This window comes from Peromyscus eremicus, chromosome 10, assembly GCF_949786415.1.
Source record: "Peromyscus eremicus chromosome 10, PerEre_H2_v1, whole genome shotgun sequence".
Taxonomy (NCBI): domain Eukaryota; kingdom Metazoa; phylum Chordata; class Mammalia; order Rodentia; family Cricetidae; genus Peromyscus; species Peromyscus eremicus.
Genome location: NC_081426.1, coordinates 7913854 through 7928086, shown reverse-complemented (window position 1 = coordinate 7928086; position 14233 = coordinate 7913854). Strand labels below are relative to the sequence as shown.

Genomic DNA, 14233 nt, shown 5'->3' with positions numbered 1-14233 from the left:
AAATGAGATTATCAGAGTGAGAAGAGGAGGCAGAACACTGACATTTAGTAGCAGTAAGAGAACAAGACAGTTCTGAAGATCTGGACCACAAAATCTGTTTTATAGCGTTTGGTGTTCAGAATTTGTTTCTTGTCTATCTGATTGTACCTCAGATTATGATTAATTTTAGTAAGCTATTCACTTAATAAAGAAATAAAATAGTTATTAAAGAACTAATACTCTTACATGGCTTCAATTTTATTGTTCAAGTTTCAGTTCCCAAACAATTAAATAATAGTCTTTGATTCTTGTGTAATGACTAACATCTGTACACTTTTGAAAAAGGAAAAATATCTAAAATGATTCCTTGAACAATCAAATTAAAAACCAGTATCACTTACTTGAGCATCAACAATGTTTGGGTCCAGACATTCGTGAAATATGTATTAATGAGTATGGTGACAAGAATTCTTAAGACTATGTGCTTATTTACATAAAATAATTTAGTAAATTTAGATAATACATCTGAAAGTTTGCTTCAAAGACTACATACTCCTTGAATTTACCTTCTTTGAAAGTGATACATTTTGCTAGGTATGGCAGCTCATGTGTATACTCCTAGGGCATGAGAATCTGAAGCAGTAGGGATTACCATCAGTTGGAGGCCGGTCTGTACTATATAGTAAATACCAGGCCATCCTGGGCCACAGACTGAGACCCTGTCTCAAAAATGCAAAAGTCAAATAAAAAAGAAAAAGTAGGGGTAGGGCTATAGCTCAGTTGGTAAAGTAGATGGAGCTGAATTCCTAGAATCCATTTAAAAAGCACAATATGCTGGGGAGACCAAGGCAGGCAGATCCTTAGGACTAGGCCACATCCAGCCTAGCCTATCTGGAAAGTTCTAGGACAGAGAGAATCTTCTGGCTTCCACACATGCACCTTCACATACACAAACAGAATCCCTAAAAACAAACAAACAAACAAAAAACCCAAACCCTAAAATAGTATGATGCACTGTCTTCATGCCATTACAAAAAGGGAATAAATAAGAAGAATAGTGTACTAAAAATGTGAACTACTTTGTGCTTAGTTCAATTTTACAAATTCCAAATACTAAGTAAGTGTTTCATATATAGGTGGGGTATAAGAAGAAGTATTATAATCAGTGTTCTATCAAAATCAAACGGGGCCAATAAGATGGCTCAGTGGAAAGGGTGTTTGTTGCCAAGCTTGATGACCTCAGTTTAATTCTTGGGATCCAAATGGCAGTAGGAGAGAACTGATTCCTACCAACTGTGCTTTGGTTTCCAAATTCATTTAGGTGGCACATGCTCACCATGGCACACTCTTGCTTGTGGAGAGGGAAAGCTCAAGTTCTGGGCTATCTGGGAAATCTGGTTGGACTCTGACTCAAAGTAAGTTTTAAAAGTGCTGCAGATATTAGCTCAGTGGCTGAGTGTGTTCCTGGCATGTGCAATATCCTAGGCTCAATCCTCCATGCAAGGAGAAGAAGGGAGAGGGGAGAAAAGGAAGGCAGCATGTAGATGAATTCTGTGGTAGGTGAACTTCATACTAATAAAACTGTTACTATAAATCTACCAAAATTAGAGGTGCTGGAAAAAATTTTATAGATGACAAAAATGTTTTACATTTTCATTAGGTAATAGTTATATGGTATACTATTTGTCAAAACAAAGTAAACATTTACTATGCATGCAATTTATTGGATTGGAAATACACAGAACAAAACAAAATATCAAAACTTGAAGCATATTGAAATACATTCTGATTTTTAAATATCTGTAAAGCAACTATATTAAACAGTTCTAAAATATATATCTAATCTCATTAATAAAGTTAAAGAACTAATTACTTAGAGGTTTTCTTTGGGTATTGAAATTTACTTTCCAAATTATGTTAATAGATGTTATTTCTAATTTTTAAAAATATGCAAATTAGTTTTTAAGAATGAAAAACCTCTATAACTTATAAATAACACAAGCAAGTAACATTTTTAGGGATTATGTTATTTTTTTGTTGTTCAACACAGATGAATCTGATTCCAATGCTTCAGGAACTGTGTAATACAAAATTCCTAAAGTGTGGTAACTAACACACATAGCCACCAGTCCATACTTTCACGGTTAAGGATAATACTTATATTAAATCTTATCTAGTAAACAACCAGCCTCCTACCCTTCAGATTCTTCAGTCTTTTCGCCAGCATTACGAGTGGTACAATTCTCACTTTCTGAAGAACAATTCCTTGTGGAAGCTCTACTATGTCTTCCTTAAATACAGAAACAGACACACACAAAAAAGGGGTGGGTGGGTTAGCATTTCTAGCTGAGAATGGGTTTTTACTTATGGAATGGTAACAAGGTAAACACATGGTTTCCAAAGCCAGTTAAAGATGGTATTTGTCAGGAGGCATGTCTCCTCTCAATATTAATATTTTAAAGGCAGTACAAAGTGAATCACAAACTGCTAATGTGACAGTGAACATTCTCAAAAGATGTGGTATTCCAAACTAAGCCAAGTGTTCAAAAGCACAGCACAGCCTCTTCTTCCCGAAGTACATTTCTATTTCAATATTCTGACTGCGGCTGAAATGAAAGTAACTCATTCTGAGGACTTCTAAACCAGTGACTTCCAAATGTAACTCCAGAAAACATCTCTTCAACCTTGTCACTGTGCCACTTGAATCTCTGTTAACTCCAGTAAAGAATGGCTGTAAAAAAAAGATTATGTAAGAGATGAGCAAGATCCTCCCCGCACCCTCTCTCTCTCTTTCTAAAGTAGCCTGGCATGGTAGCATGTCTATAATCTCAGCAGTGGTAGGTGGATCTCAGTGAGTTCTACACTAGTCTGGTTTAAACAGTAAGTTCTGGACAGCTGGGCTACACAGATTATGTTTCAAAAACAAACACATAAAATAAATGAATAAATAAATACTTTAAAAAGTGTCCAATCATGGTGGTACATGCTTTTATCCTAGCACTTGGGAAGATCAGGTGTTCAAGGTCAACCTCAACTACATAACGAGTTTGAGCCAGCCTGGGCTACATGAAAAAATAAAAGTAAAAAACAGGTCAGAGTACAGCTGGACTTAAAACTCAGCTTTGATTTAGTTCTGGAAGAAGAAAAATTTATTATTCTTGAAGTGGAATATCTACAAATAAACTATGAGTACAGGAGAAAAAATGAAATATAAATGTGCTATAAAATGTCCATGTTAAATTCATTTAAAATAAGGAAATGAGCCGGGCGGTGGTGGCGCACGCCTTTAATCCCAGCACTCGGGAGGCAGAGGCAGGCGGATCTCTGTGAGTTCGAGGCCAGCCTGGGCTACCAAGTGAGTTCCAGGAAAGGCGCAAAGCTACACAAAGAAACCCTGTCTAGAAAAACCAAAAAAATAAATAAATAAATAAAATAAATAAATAAATAAAAAATAAAATAAAATAAAATAAAATAAAATAAAATAAAATAAGGAACTGAAGACTAGGAATACAGTTCAGCTGGTCAAAGGCTTATTTAGCATGATTGAGGTTAATCCCCAACACTGCATAAGCTGGGTGTGGTGATACACCTCATCTCTGAGTACAGCGATACAGTCCATCTCTGAGTACTTGGGAGATGGGAGGCAGGAACTCAAAAGTTCAAGGTCTTTCTCAGCTACATACTGAGTTCAAGGCCAACCTGGGTCACATGACACCCTTTTTCAAAAAACAAAATCACAGCAAATAAACAATATGTAAAAAACTAGGTTGACAAACTAGAGGAAATAATTTTGATACAATTAACAGTTTTTAGAGATATTACTTAACCTACATATTTACAGTTAAGGTTCTTGAAAAATGACAAAGACAATGAGAATTTTTAACATTCACAAAGAAAAATACTAACAGATGTTTACATGAGTATTTAAGTTAGCCTTTAAACAAAGAAAGGTTGACTAGAATGTACAATTGTAGAATTTCCATTAGGACAGTACTACATTTTATTTTACAACTTACCTGCTTTGGAAACTGTATCTTGATCAACTGGAGTCTCTTGAAAATCTGCTTGTGTTTCCAGAAGCGAAGATTTAATGTAAGTGGCTAAAGACTCAACAGGACCTTCCCCAGCCACCATTAAGGGGTTATACTGGTTGTCAACAGGTGAGCTTCCGCTGCTCTTCAGCTCATCAAACCGTTTTGCACACTGTGATGATATAAAATGGCAAAAATGGAGGCTAAATTAAAAAAATCACTTGATATGAAAATGCCAGAATGGTACTTCCTGTGCTAACCAAAAAGGATGATACACCTCATCTCTGAGTACAGTGATACAGTCCATCTCTGAGTGCAGTGATACAGTCCATCTCTGAGTACAGTGATACAGTCCATCTCTGAGTACAGTGATACACCTCATCTCTGAGTACAGTGATACAGTCCATCTCTGAGTACAGTGATACAGTCCATCTCTCAGTACAGTGATACACCTCATCTCTGAGTACAGTGATACAGTCCATCTCTGAGTACAGTGATACAGTCCATCTCTGAGTACAGTGATACAGTCCATCTCTGAGTACAGTGATACACCTCATCTCTGAGTACAGTGATACAGTCCATCTCTGAGTACAGTGATACAGTCCATCTCTCAGTACAGTGATACACCTCATCTCTGAGTACAGTGATACAGTCCATCTCTGAGTACAGTGATACAGTCCATCTCTGAGTACAGTGATACAGTCCATCTCTGAGTACAGTGATACACCTCATCTCTGAGTACAGTGATACAGTCCATCTCTGAGTACAGTGATACACCTCATCTCTGAGTACAGTGATACAGTCCATCTCTGAGTACAGTGATACAGTCCATCTCTCAGTACAGTGATACACCTCATCTCTGAGTACAGTGATACAGTCCATCTCTGAGTACAGTGATACACCTCATCTCTGAGTACAGTGATACAGTCCATCTCTGAGTACAGTGATACACCTCATCTCTGAGTACAGTGATACAGTCCATCTCTGAGTACAGTGATACATCTCATCTCTGAGTACAGTGATACACCTCATCTCTGAGTACAGTGATACAGTCCATCTCTGAGTACAGTGATACAGTCCATCTCTGAGTACAGTGATACAGTCCATCTCTGAGTACAGTGATACAGTCCATCTCTGAGTAGAGTGATACAGTCCATCTCTCAGTACAGTGATACACCTCATCTCTGAGTACAGTGATACAGTCCATCTCTGAGTACAGTGATACACCTCATCTCTGAGTACAGTGATACAGTCCATCTCTGAGTACAGTGATACACCTCATCTCTGAGTACAGTGATACAGTCCATCTCTGAGTACAGTGATACAGTCCATCTCTGAGTACAGTGATACACCTCATCTCTGAGTACAGTGATACAGTCCATCTCTCAGTACAGTGATACACCTCATCTCTGAGTACAGTGATACAGTCCATCTCTGAGTACAGTGATACACCTCATCTCTGAGTACAGTGATACACCTCATCTCTGAGTACAGTGATACAGTCCATCTCTGAGTACAGTGATACAGTCCATCTCTGAGTACAGTGATACACCTCATCTCTGAGTACAGTGATACAGTCCATCTCTGAGTACAGTGATACAGTCCATCTCTCAGTACAGTGATACACCTCATCTCTGAGTACAGTGATACAGTCCATCTCTGAGTACAGTGATACACCACATCTCTGAGTAAAGTGATACAGTCCATCTCTCAGTACAGTGATACACCTCATCTCTGAGTACAGTGATACAGTCCATCTCTGAGTACAGTGATACAGTCCATCTCTCAGTACAGTGATACACCTCATCTCTGAGTACAGTGATACAGTCCATCTCTGAGTACAGTGATACAGTCCATCTCTGAGTACAGTGATACAGTCCATCTCTGAGTACAGTGATACAGTCCATCTCTGAGTACAGTGATACAGTCCATGGTACTTCCTGTGCTAACTTATAGGAGAGAAGATGTATTTATTCATAGTTCTGAATAATCAACTTCAATCATTAAGGTTATGTAACTATGTATAAGGCAAAGTAAAAAAGATTAATAGGAAAAAAGATATTTTCTTGTCTTCTATTTAAAGATGCTTTATTTTAAAATTATCTTAATTTATTTATTTATTTAATGTATATAATGTTTTCCCTGCATGTATGTATGTATATCACGCGAGTGCCTTTTGCACCGCCCCGCCCCCCAAACCAGGAGAGAGTGTTGGATCCCCCAGCAGTGAAGTTATGGGTGGTTATGAGCCTCCGTATGAGTGCTATAACAGAACCTGAGTCCTTTGCAAGAGCAGCAAGTGTTCTTAACCATAAGCCATCTCTCCGGTCCCCAAAGATACTTTTCTATAGTGAGTGTGTGTGTGTGTGTGTGTGTGTGTGTGTGTGTGTGTTTATTAATTTGTTGGGGGAACATCAGCAGAATTGTATATTTCAATATGTAAAATTCTTCAACTTAATTTTTTTCTCCTTTAAAAGTCAGAGTAGAATTTGTTTTTTAAAATGTGTTAACTCAGAGCTGGAGAGATAGCTCAGTGATTAAGAGCACTGGCTCTTTCTTTCTTTCTTTTTTTTTTTTAAAGATTTATTTATTTATTATGCATACAGTGTTCTGTCTCCATGTATTCCTGCAGGCCAGAAGAGGGCACCAGATCTCATTTGGTTGTGAGCCACCATGTGGTCGCTGGGTTCTGAACTCTAGACCCCTGCTCTTAATCTCGGAGCCATCTCTCCAGCCCCTTGGTTCTTTCAAAGATCCCAGGTTCAATTCCCATGGCCCACATAGCAGCTCACAATCATCTCTTAATTCCAGTCCCAGGGCCTCCAAGGGCACCAGGCAAATGGTGCACACACACATACAGACAAAACATCTACAGACCTAAAATATTGCAGTAAATAAAATAAAAACTGCTTAACTCAAAAGAATCATGTTTATATGTTCTTAAAGAGTAAAGATTATCTTTATTACCCATATTTCCCTTTGATATGCATCTGTTGTCAGTTGACAATATTAGCAAGTAAAATACTTGGCTTTTATTTTTGTATTAACTGTGTTTCTACCAGCAATAATATCTAATTCTCTCATTATCTAAGTATTAACCAGGCCTGCTATTGCTTAGCTCTGGAGATCAAATGAGACTGGGCATGCTCAGAGTGGTATGACCACAGACTTCACCTTAACCTAGGATTAGGAATTGAACCCAAAGTCGGCGCCACTAAGCAATATTCCTAGCCCTAACAACATCTAGTTCCAACTTCCAATGGGAAGAGAAGCAACTCCAGGAGGACCTCATTTGCCACACTACACTTCATTTTTCTTTCCCCATCTCTTCTATAGCCTGTCACAGGCTGTTGTTGTTGTACTAAGGACTGATCCAGGGCCTCAGACATCCTAGGGAGACACTCTACCTATGAAGAAGATGCCAAAGCTGCCAAGGAGGCCACAGAAGGAAGCAAAATTGATGGAAATAAAATGATCTCAGACTAGGTCATGCTAATGGTAAAGGTGGTCTCACAATCACAGTGGAGGCCACGGAGAAGGGGGAATGAGGCGGGGGGGGGGGGGGGCTACTAAGAAAGAAGGGAAGTTCCAATCTTTTTTTTGTTGTTTTTTTAGTTCTGTCCTTGTCTTACCCTCTTCCATTTGAAAGAAATGTTTTCACTGTCACCCATTTGATGGCAGAGCCTCCTGAGGGCATTTCAAGACTGGTTCTGTGGCCTGTTTGTAGTCAACCACACACAGAGAACATTTTAAGACACATACCCTGATGGGCTTCACTTAATATCCACACATACTTTTAAAGGAGATAAATGATAGCCATGACCTTTCTTGTGAAGTTTCGAGCTTATATTTGAATTCTTTCTGCTTCATCTCATGTACAAAACCATTTTTTTATACAAATAGTTTTTATTGTTTGTTTGTTTCAGGATTGAAAAGATGGAATGTTTTACCATGATTTTTACTTCAGTGGCAGTAAGACAAATGAGAAGTCCTAAACTCAAGGAAGAAAACTCAGCACTGGAGTCAGTCAGTCACAATGAGACCATCAGGGGAATTACTAGATACTGAAATCCCTGTGCTCCAGGAGGATCTTTATGAGTTCCAGGACAGCATGGGCTACCTAGTGAGTTTTACATATGGTGACACACTCTTACAATCACAACATTTTGGAGATTAAGGCAGAGACAGTCTAGTCTGGGTTATACTGAAAAATTTCATATGAAAAACAAAAACAAAACCGTTGGGTGGTGGTGGCGCATGCCTTTAATCCCAGCACTTGGGAGGCAGAAAAAGGCAGATCTCTAGGTCTAAAGCCAGCCTGGTCTACATGGTGAGTTCCAAGACAGCCAGGGCTACACAGAGAAACCCTGTCTCAAAAAACAAACAACAACAACAAAAATAAAATGCACCAAAAGACTCAAGTTTGTGATTCTCAAACTAGTGTTTATGAATGAATTACAAGACTATGTTTTCCCTATAAGAATTCTTAAATTTAAGTTTGACTCTGAGCACAAAATTAATACAATCAACTAGGTTATCTGGATGACTAAGTTATCAGTATTTCAGAGCTCATTTACTTTTCTCCTTAAAATTTAACTCATACCAAGAGGTATTTAAATGTTCCTCACGGCTGTCGGTGGTGGTGCACTCGGGAGGCAGAGGCAGGTGGAGCAGCCTTTTGCTTACATCATCTGCCTTCTCTCAGCACGAACGCCTTTCCTCTCTACTGAGTTCCTTCTCTATTCTGTCTTTTTTCCCTTAGTGATGGGCATTGTTAATATACTATTATTTACTTATTTATTTATTTAGATAGGGTTTCTCTGTGTAGCCCTGGCTGTCCTGGAACTTGCTCTGTAGACCAGGCTGGCCTTGAACTCAGAGATTCACCTGCCTCTGCCTCCAGAGGGCTAAGATTAGACTCAATTTCCGGAGGAACTGATGCCCTCTTCTGGTCTCCTTGGGCACTATGCAAATATGATGCACAGACATACATGAAGACAAAACACTCAAATACGCAAAATAAAAAAATATAAAAAGAAATAAAAAAAACTGTAAAATTTTTTTCACTTAGATGTTTCTTGAAATCCCACATTTTGGGGGGTTCTGTTTGTAGTGTTGCTGTTGTCTTTTTGTTTTTTAGGAGGTATCTGGGGGATTGTTACTTACCTCTTTGGGTGTTAATCCAGGCACAAGCCTTGCCACAGTTTCCCAGTTGATGGTCTGAGGGATTCCAATTAATGGATAAAGGATCATATCCAATACCATTTGGTTATTATTATTCAGGAAATTACTGTTTTCTGGATACCCACGACTCATCTTTTGGAGCTAGAAATAGGGAAAACACAGTTTTATTTACATCTGAAATTCAGATGTTTCCAGAACATTGGAGACTATAGTTACAACAGTCCATTCCTAAAAATTACCTGTCACTATATAAAGAAAAATAAAACTGACCTAAAACAAACACAGAATATCCATCCAAAATCTCTTCAAACATAAAAGCTTTAGGATTTTATTACTTGAAAGATGAGCACATAAAAGGATGGACAGATGGATTAAATACGCAATAAAAAGGCAGAATCAATAAGCAGGCATTCGGGTGTTTACTACAAAATTCTTTCTGCTTTTGCTATATGTTAAAACATTTTTCCAAATAAAATGCCCATTGAGTGTTATTTCTTTTCCTAAAAACTCACTAAGCATGTCTGTTTATACACTGACTATTCAATCAAACTGTAAAGAAAGTGAAACATGTAGCTTGCTAAAAAGATTATAATTTCATTCTATTCCTAAATAACTTCCCTCCTGTTTTTCCGAGTGAACGTTCATGGTACAAATAATGATGGCTGCACATACTGAACTTGGATAGACACAATAAAATGAAACTTAGCCTGGCAACTTAGCAGAGCAGTCGATGTGCTTGTAGTTGTTACAACTGTATCTTTAACTGTTAAGCGGTGTTATTTTTTGAAACAACTTCTCTTTGGAAAGTTCTTTCTGGCCCTTCTATTCTGAAGCAATGTGACACTGACCTCATTGATCTGGCAGAAAAACTGATTATCATGTAAGCATCAGAGTAACATTATTTTGGCCAAGAGCCAAAACAGAGTCACACCATGGAGAGACAGCGGAGCCTGTCCTAACTATGAAAGAGGAGCTCTTCCAAATTTTACAATGAAGGAAACAGGTTCGAAGGAGCTAAGTAATTTATACAATGCCCTAGAGCTAATAAGATGGTTCTTTCCATTCTATCTAAGAGTATGGTAGGAGAGGTACTGAGTTGGAGATGCTGGCTTAGGATGGGAAAGGACAGACTCAAACAGATCATAAAGCCAGTTATGTTTCAATGAAACAATTGTAAAAGCTCCTGAGATGGGCTGAGGAGATTACAAAAAGAAAGAAAAGAAACAGAAATTACCATCCAAAGTTAAAATGTTTTAGGAAGCTCTCATGGCAGCCGACTTAAGACATACTACCTTATCCAAGCATTTACAAACGCTCCATTATGTGTCAGGCGGTGCGGCTCAAGTTGGAACACAAAATTTTAGGAAGAAACAACGGTAAAGGTTTATGGCTAGTCGTGTTTATAGTTTGAAAGTCATTAGTTTCTAGGTTGGCAATACCACTTGAAAACATAAGCTGCTCTGCAGAAAAACATGGCACAATGTAGAGCAAAGATCACTGACAGACCAAGAGCAGTGTGCCCAGAGCCTGACGGTCTGGTTTGCATTCTGGCATCATCACATGCCAGTCAAGGTAAGCCACCTCAACTTGTGGAACTGCAGCACTAAAATTAAATGAAGAGCCTTACGACTGACAGTGCAGACAGAACAAGAGGGATCACTCTGTGAAGGTACTCTGGAGATAGTAAAAGCACCTCACAAAAGAGACATGATCTAGAAAGAGAGTATATACTTCCTGGGACTGTGAGAGTGGAAAGGTAGGAGCAAGTCAGCAGCAAGAACCAGGCAGTGGTTTACATAAAACACTGCCATGGGACGTCAAATGTTAGCCAAGATAAGAGGCCTATGTGTTTGCACAGGCATTTAAAGCAACAGGGGCTTGAGAGATGGCTCAGCATTTAAGAGCACTTGCTGTTATTGAGCAAAACCTGGGTTTGGTTCCCAGCACCCAAGTAGTTTCTTACAACTGTCCATAACTCCAGTTGCAGGGGCTGCAACGCCCTCTTCTGGCTTTCATGGGCACTAGGCATGTATATGATACACATCAACACACACGAGCAAACACACATAAAATAAAAATGAATAAATCTAAAACACGAACGAAACACAAAAAACACTAAGCACTCTAAAGTCATAGCTTCAGAGATGTACCTTATTGAAGGATCTGTACAGTGTAGCAGTTACGAGTATAGATTCTGAAGTGGAACCCTCCAACTGTGTCTCCTGGTTCTACCAAGAAGATAGTACCTAGTTCAAATCATCTGTGTCTCAGTTTCCTCATCTGCAAAACAAAGGTGAAGTCGTAGGTGGCATCTGCATTTCCAGGACACTTTAGACGGGAACTGTCACTGGTACAGTGTGAGCACTGGATGGTTCTAACAGTAGTATTAGCATGTCTGAGATCTCTGGATTAAACAGATTCACAAAGATTAACAAACCATAAAACAGAGCATGCTGCTAGTAAAGGAATGAAGTGTGCCGTGGATACTTACCCCGTTTCACCATGTATAGCAGTGCAACCTGGGCCTTCAACTGTTTCAGCTACACGGAAAATAACAACAACCTTTAAGATCACTGTGAGAATCAAATAATACCATTAAAACACCCAGCACAGTCTGGATGCGAAATGTGCACCACAATTTAGCATACTCATTATTTATCCTTATTCTACTTTGGCCATTATTGACATAAAAATTTTTCAAGAACTAGTTGACTCACTTAGAAATAATTGCCCAGGACAGAATTTCATTTTTGACTTGCTTTGTAGCCCAGGCTAGCTTCTACCTCTTATCCTCCTGCCTCAGCCCCCAGAGCATAGGGATACGGGTGTGTACTTACACACCCAGCTCTTAGGCTGGCCTTTATCGTTCATGCCTCAGGAGAAGGACCGGCAAAGCACAGTGCCAAAACATCTGCTGAGTTAACGACATCACAAAACTTCAGGACACTTAATGTCTCTTTTGGAACCCACTCCAAGTAGAAGACCCACAACCTATGGGACTATGTAAGTGTCCACAAGGTACAAAAATCAATGTGGTAATCTTAATTTGCAGTGAACAAAACACTGTTCTCTACTTACATGGACAATATATGGATCCCTTTCCTTAGCACATGATTTGGTTTATAATTTGCTGAGACCTTAGTAGACATTTAGGATCTAGGAACATAGATGAGTTCTTGCCTAATGCGTGAGGCCCTGGGTTTGATGCCCAGCACTTGAAAAAAAAAATAAAAGCAAGAAAACAGTCTAAAGTTTAATAATTCGGGTGTGATCTTTCCTGTTGACACAACTGAATCTTTCCAAGCAAGGGAAACACTATTCTGTATTCTAGCTAAATTAATGTATTAGAAAGTTTCCTATAGGGTCTGAATGTAAGTATGAAAGGTAAAGCACTGACAAGCAATCTTTAGTAAAGCATATAGTCTCTCAGAACAGCTTGCACATGCATCTCATTCTGGAAAAAGGTATAAACATATGAAAAATTATGACCAAAAGAAAATATTTAAAGCTTAAAATTATCCTCTCATGCATGATAAAATACCATATGTTAAAAGTGTTTAAGGTCTAACGAATTTTTTTTTACCCCGAATTAAAAATTCTATTGTTTAACACATTACACTTTTAAAGAACATGACTTATTTCCTTATTTTGGCTTAATCACTTGCACAAACATGGCAATCTAAGTCTCTTTCTTTGTCCATGACAAGAATCTGCTTTTCATGTTTCAACGAAAACGGGGCTCCTGATTTTTTCCCTAGGCAGAGGCAGGCGTGGAAGGAAGGGGGCACTGGCAGGTGGAAGGCCTCTGGCACGACCCAGGGGCGCTGTTAACACAGGCTCATCCCAAACTAGGAGAACAGACTTCCTGACCCTGGTCCAGAGAACCGAGGCGGCTGGCTGCTTCGGGAGGACGCAGCATCGCTTCCCACCCGGGTAAGCAGCCCTTCTGACCCCGGGTCCGAGGCTCCCTGCGCGGCGCGTCCTCCGGGCCCGGATTCCGCGGCGTGGGCGCCGAGACGGGGCGCGGGCTGGAGAGGGGCAGACAAAGGCGTCGGACAGGAGCCAGGCGGGACGACGAGGGCCGGAGTCCGGCGGCCGAAGCTGGGCTCCGTGGCCGGGCGCGCGCGGGACCGGCTGCTGGGCGGCGGCGGGACGGGGCCGAGGGCTGCGCCCGGGCGGCCGCGGGCTTCCGGGGGCCCCGCACGGCCCGCACGGCCGCCGGGACGGGGCAGCGGCGCTCCGGGCCCTCGCCCCACCCCCAGCTCCCGCCTGGGTGCCCCAGGCTCGCAGCGTCCCTCTCACCTCCCCAGGGCCGCGGCGGCCCTCGCTGCGCCCGGCTCACCTGCAGCGGCCGGCACCGCCCGCGCTCGCGCCCACAACAGCGCCCAGCCCGGCTGAGGCGGCCGCACCCGCCTGCGCCCGCTAGCTGTCCGCTCCGCACGGGGGTCGGGGGGAGCGAGGGGCGGGGCTCCGGCTGCCCGGCCAATCGCAGGCTAGCGACGCAGCTGGAGAGCCAATGAGCGATGAGCTCCTGCGGGCGGGAGGGTGCGGTCCAGAGCGCAGCCCACCTCTCTGCCTAGCCGGCTCCTAACCCTGCCCCCTCGGCTTTTCCTCCCAGGCCTGTCGCATTGCAGCGTCCCCACCCTCTCAGCGTCCTGTCTCTTAGCAACTAGAGCCTCAGCGCTTGAGCTTAGATGACCATCGCAGAGTGCACAAGAGGGAAATGTGGGAGATAAAGGCAGCTCGAATTAAAGAATGGAGTAACTATGAGAAAAATTATATGATCTGATAGGGCGTTGACTGGCAGTTAGAAACACACTGTGAACTGGAAAACCGGTGACTTCTCAGATATGTTGTGGAGAATGGCATCAGTGTAAAGTTGGAAGACTGTCAATCTTAGACCACTGAAGGAAGCGGATTAAAGGCCAGAATGTGACTTTATGTTGACTATCACTCCTTGGTTTTGGCAAGATTCAAAACGGTGTCCACCAATAAACCCGTTTGTAAGCGGAGATTTAACAGACCGGAACTTTCCTGTT

General features: G+C 41.0%; 1 protein-coding gene across 8 annotated transcripts in view; it reads right to left on the bottom strand.

The window, feature by feature from the left end:
* Sanbr (SANT and BTB domain regulator of CSR) overlaps positions 1–13643 on the bottom strand; it is a 62382-nt gene extending 48739 nt beyond the window's left edge. For 2 of the 8 annotated variants that reach the window (XM_059275295.1, XM_059275303.1), the window contains exons 1-6: positions 13146–13326; positions 11686–11734; positions 11345–11474; positions 9177–9335; positions 3996–4182; positions 2176–2269 (exon numbers count right to left, since the gene is read on the bottom strand). In XM_059275295.1, coding sequence (XP_059131278.1) covers positions 2176–2269; positions 3996–4182; positions 9177–9326 — 431 coding nt within the window. In that variant the 5' untranslated portion in view covers positions 9327–9335; positions 11345–11474; positions 11686–11734; positions 13146–13326. The other 6 variants (XM_059275297.1, XM_059275299.1, XM_059275298.1 and 3 more) reach the window with 6 other exon arrangements.
* Between the last annotated feature and the right edge of the window lie 590 nt (positions 13644–14233).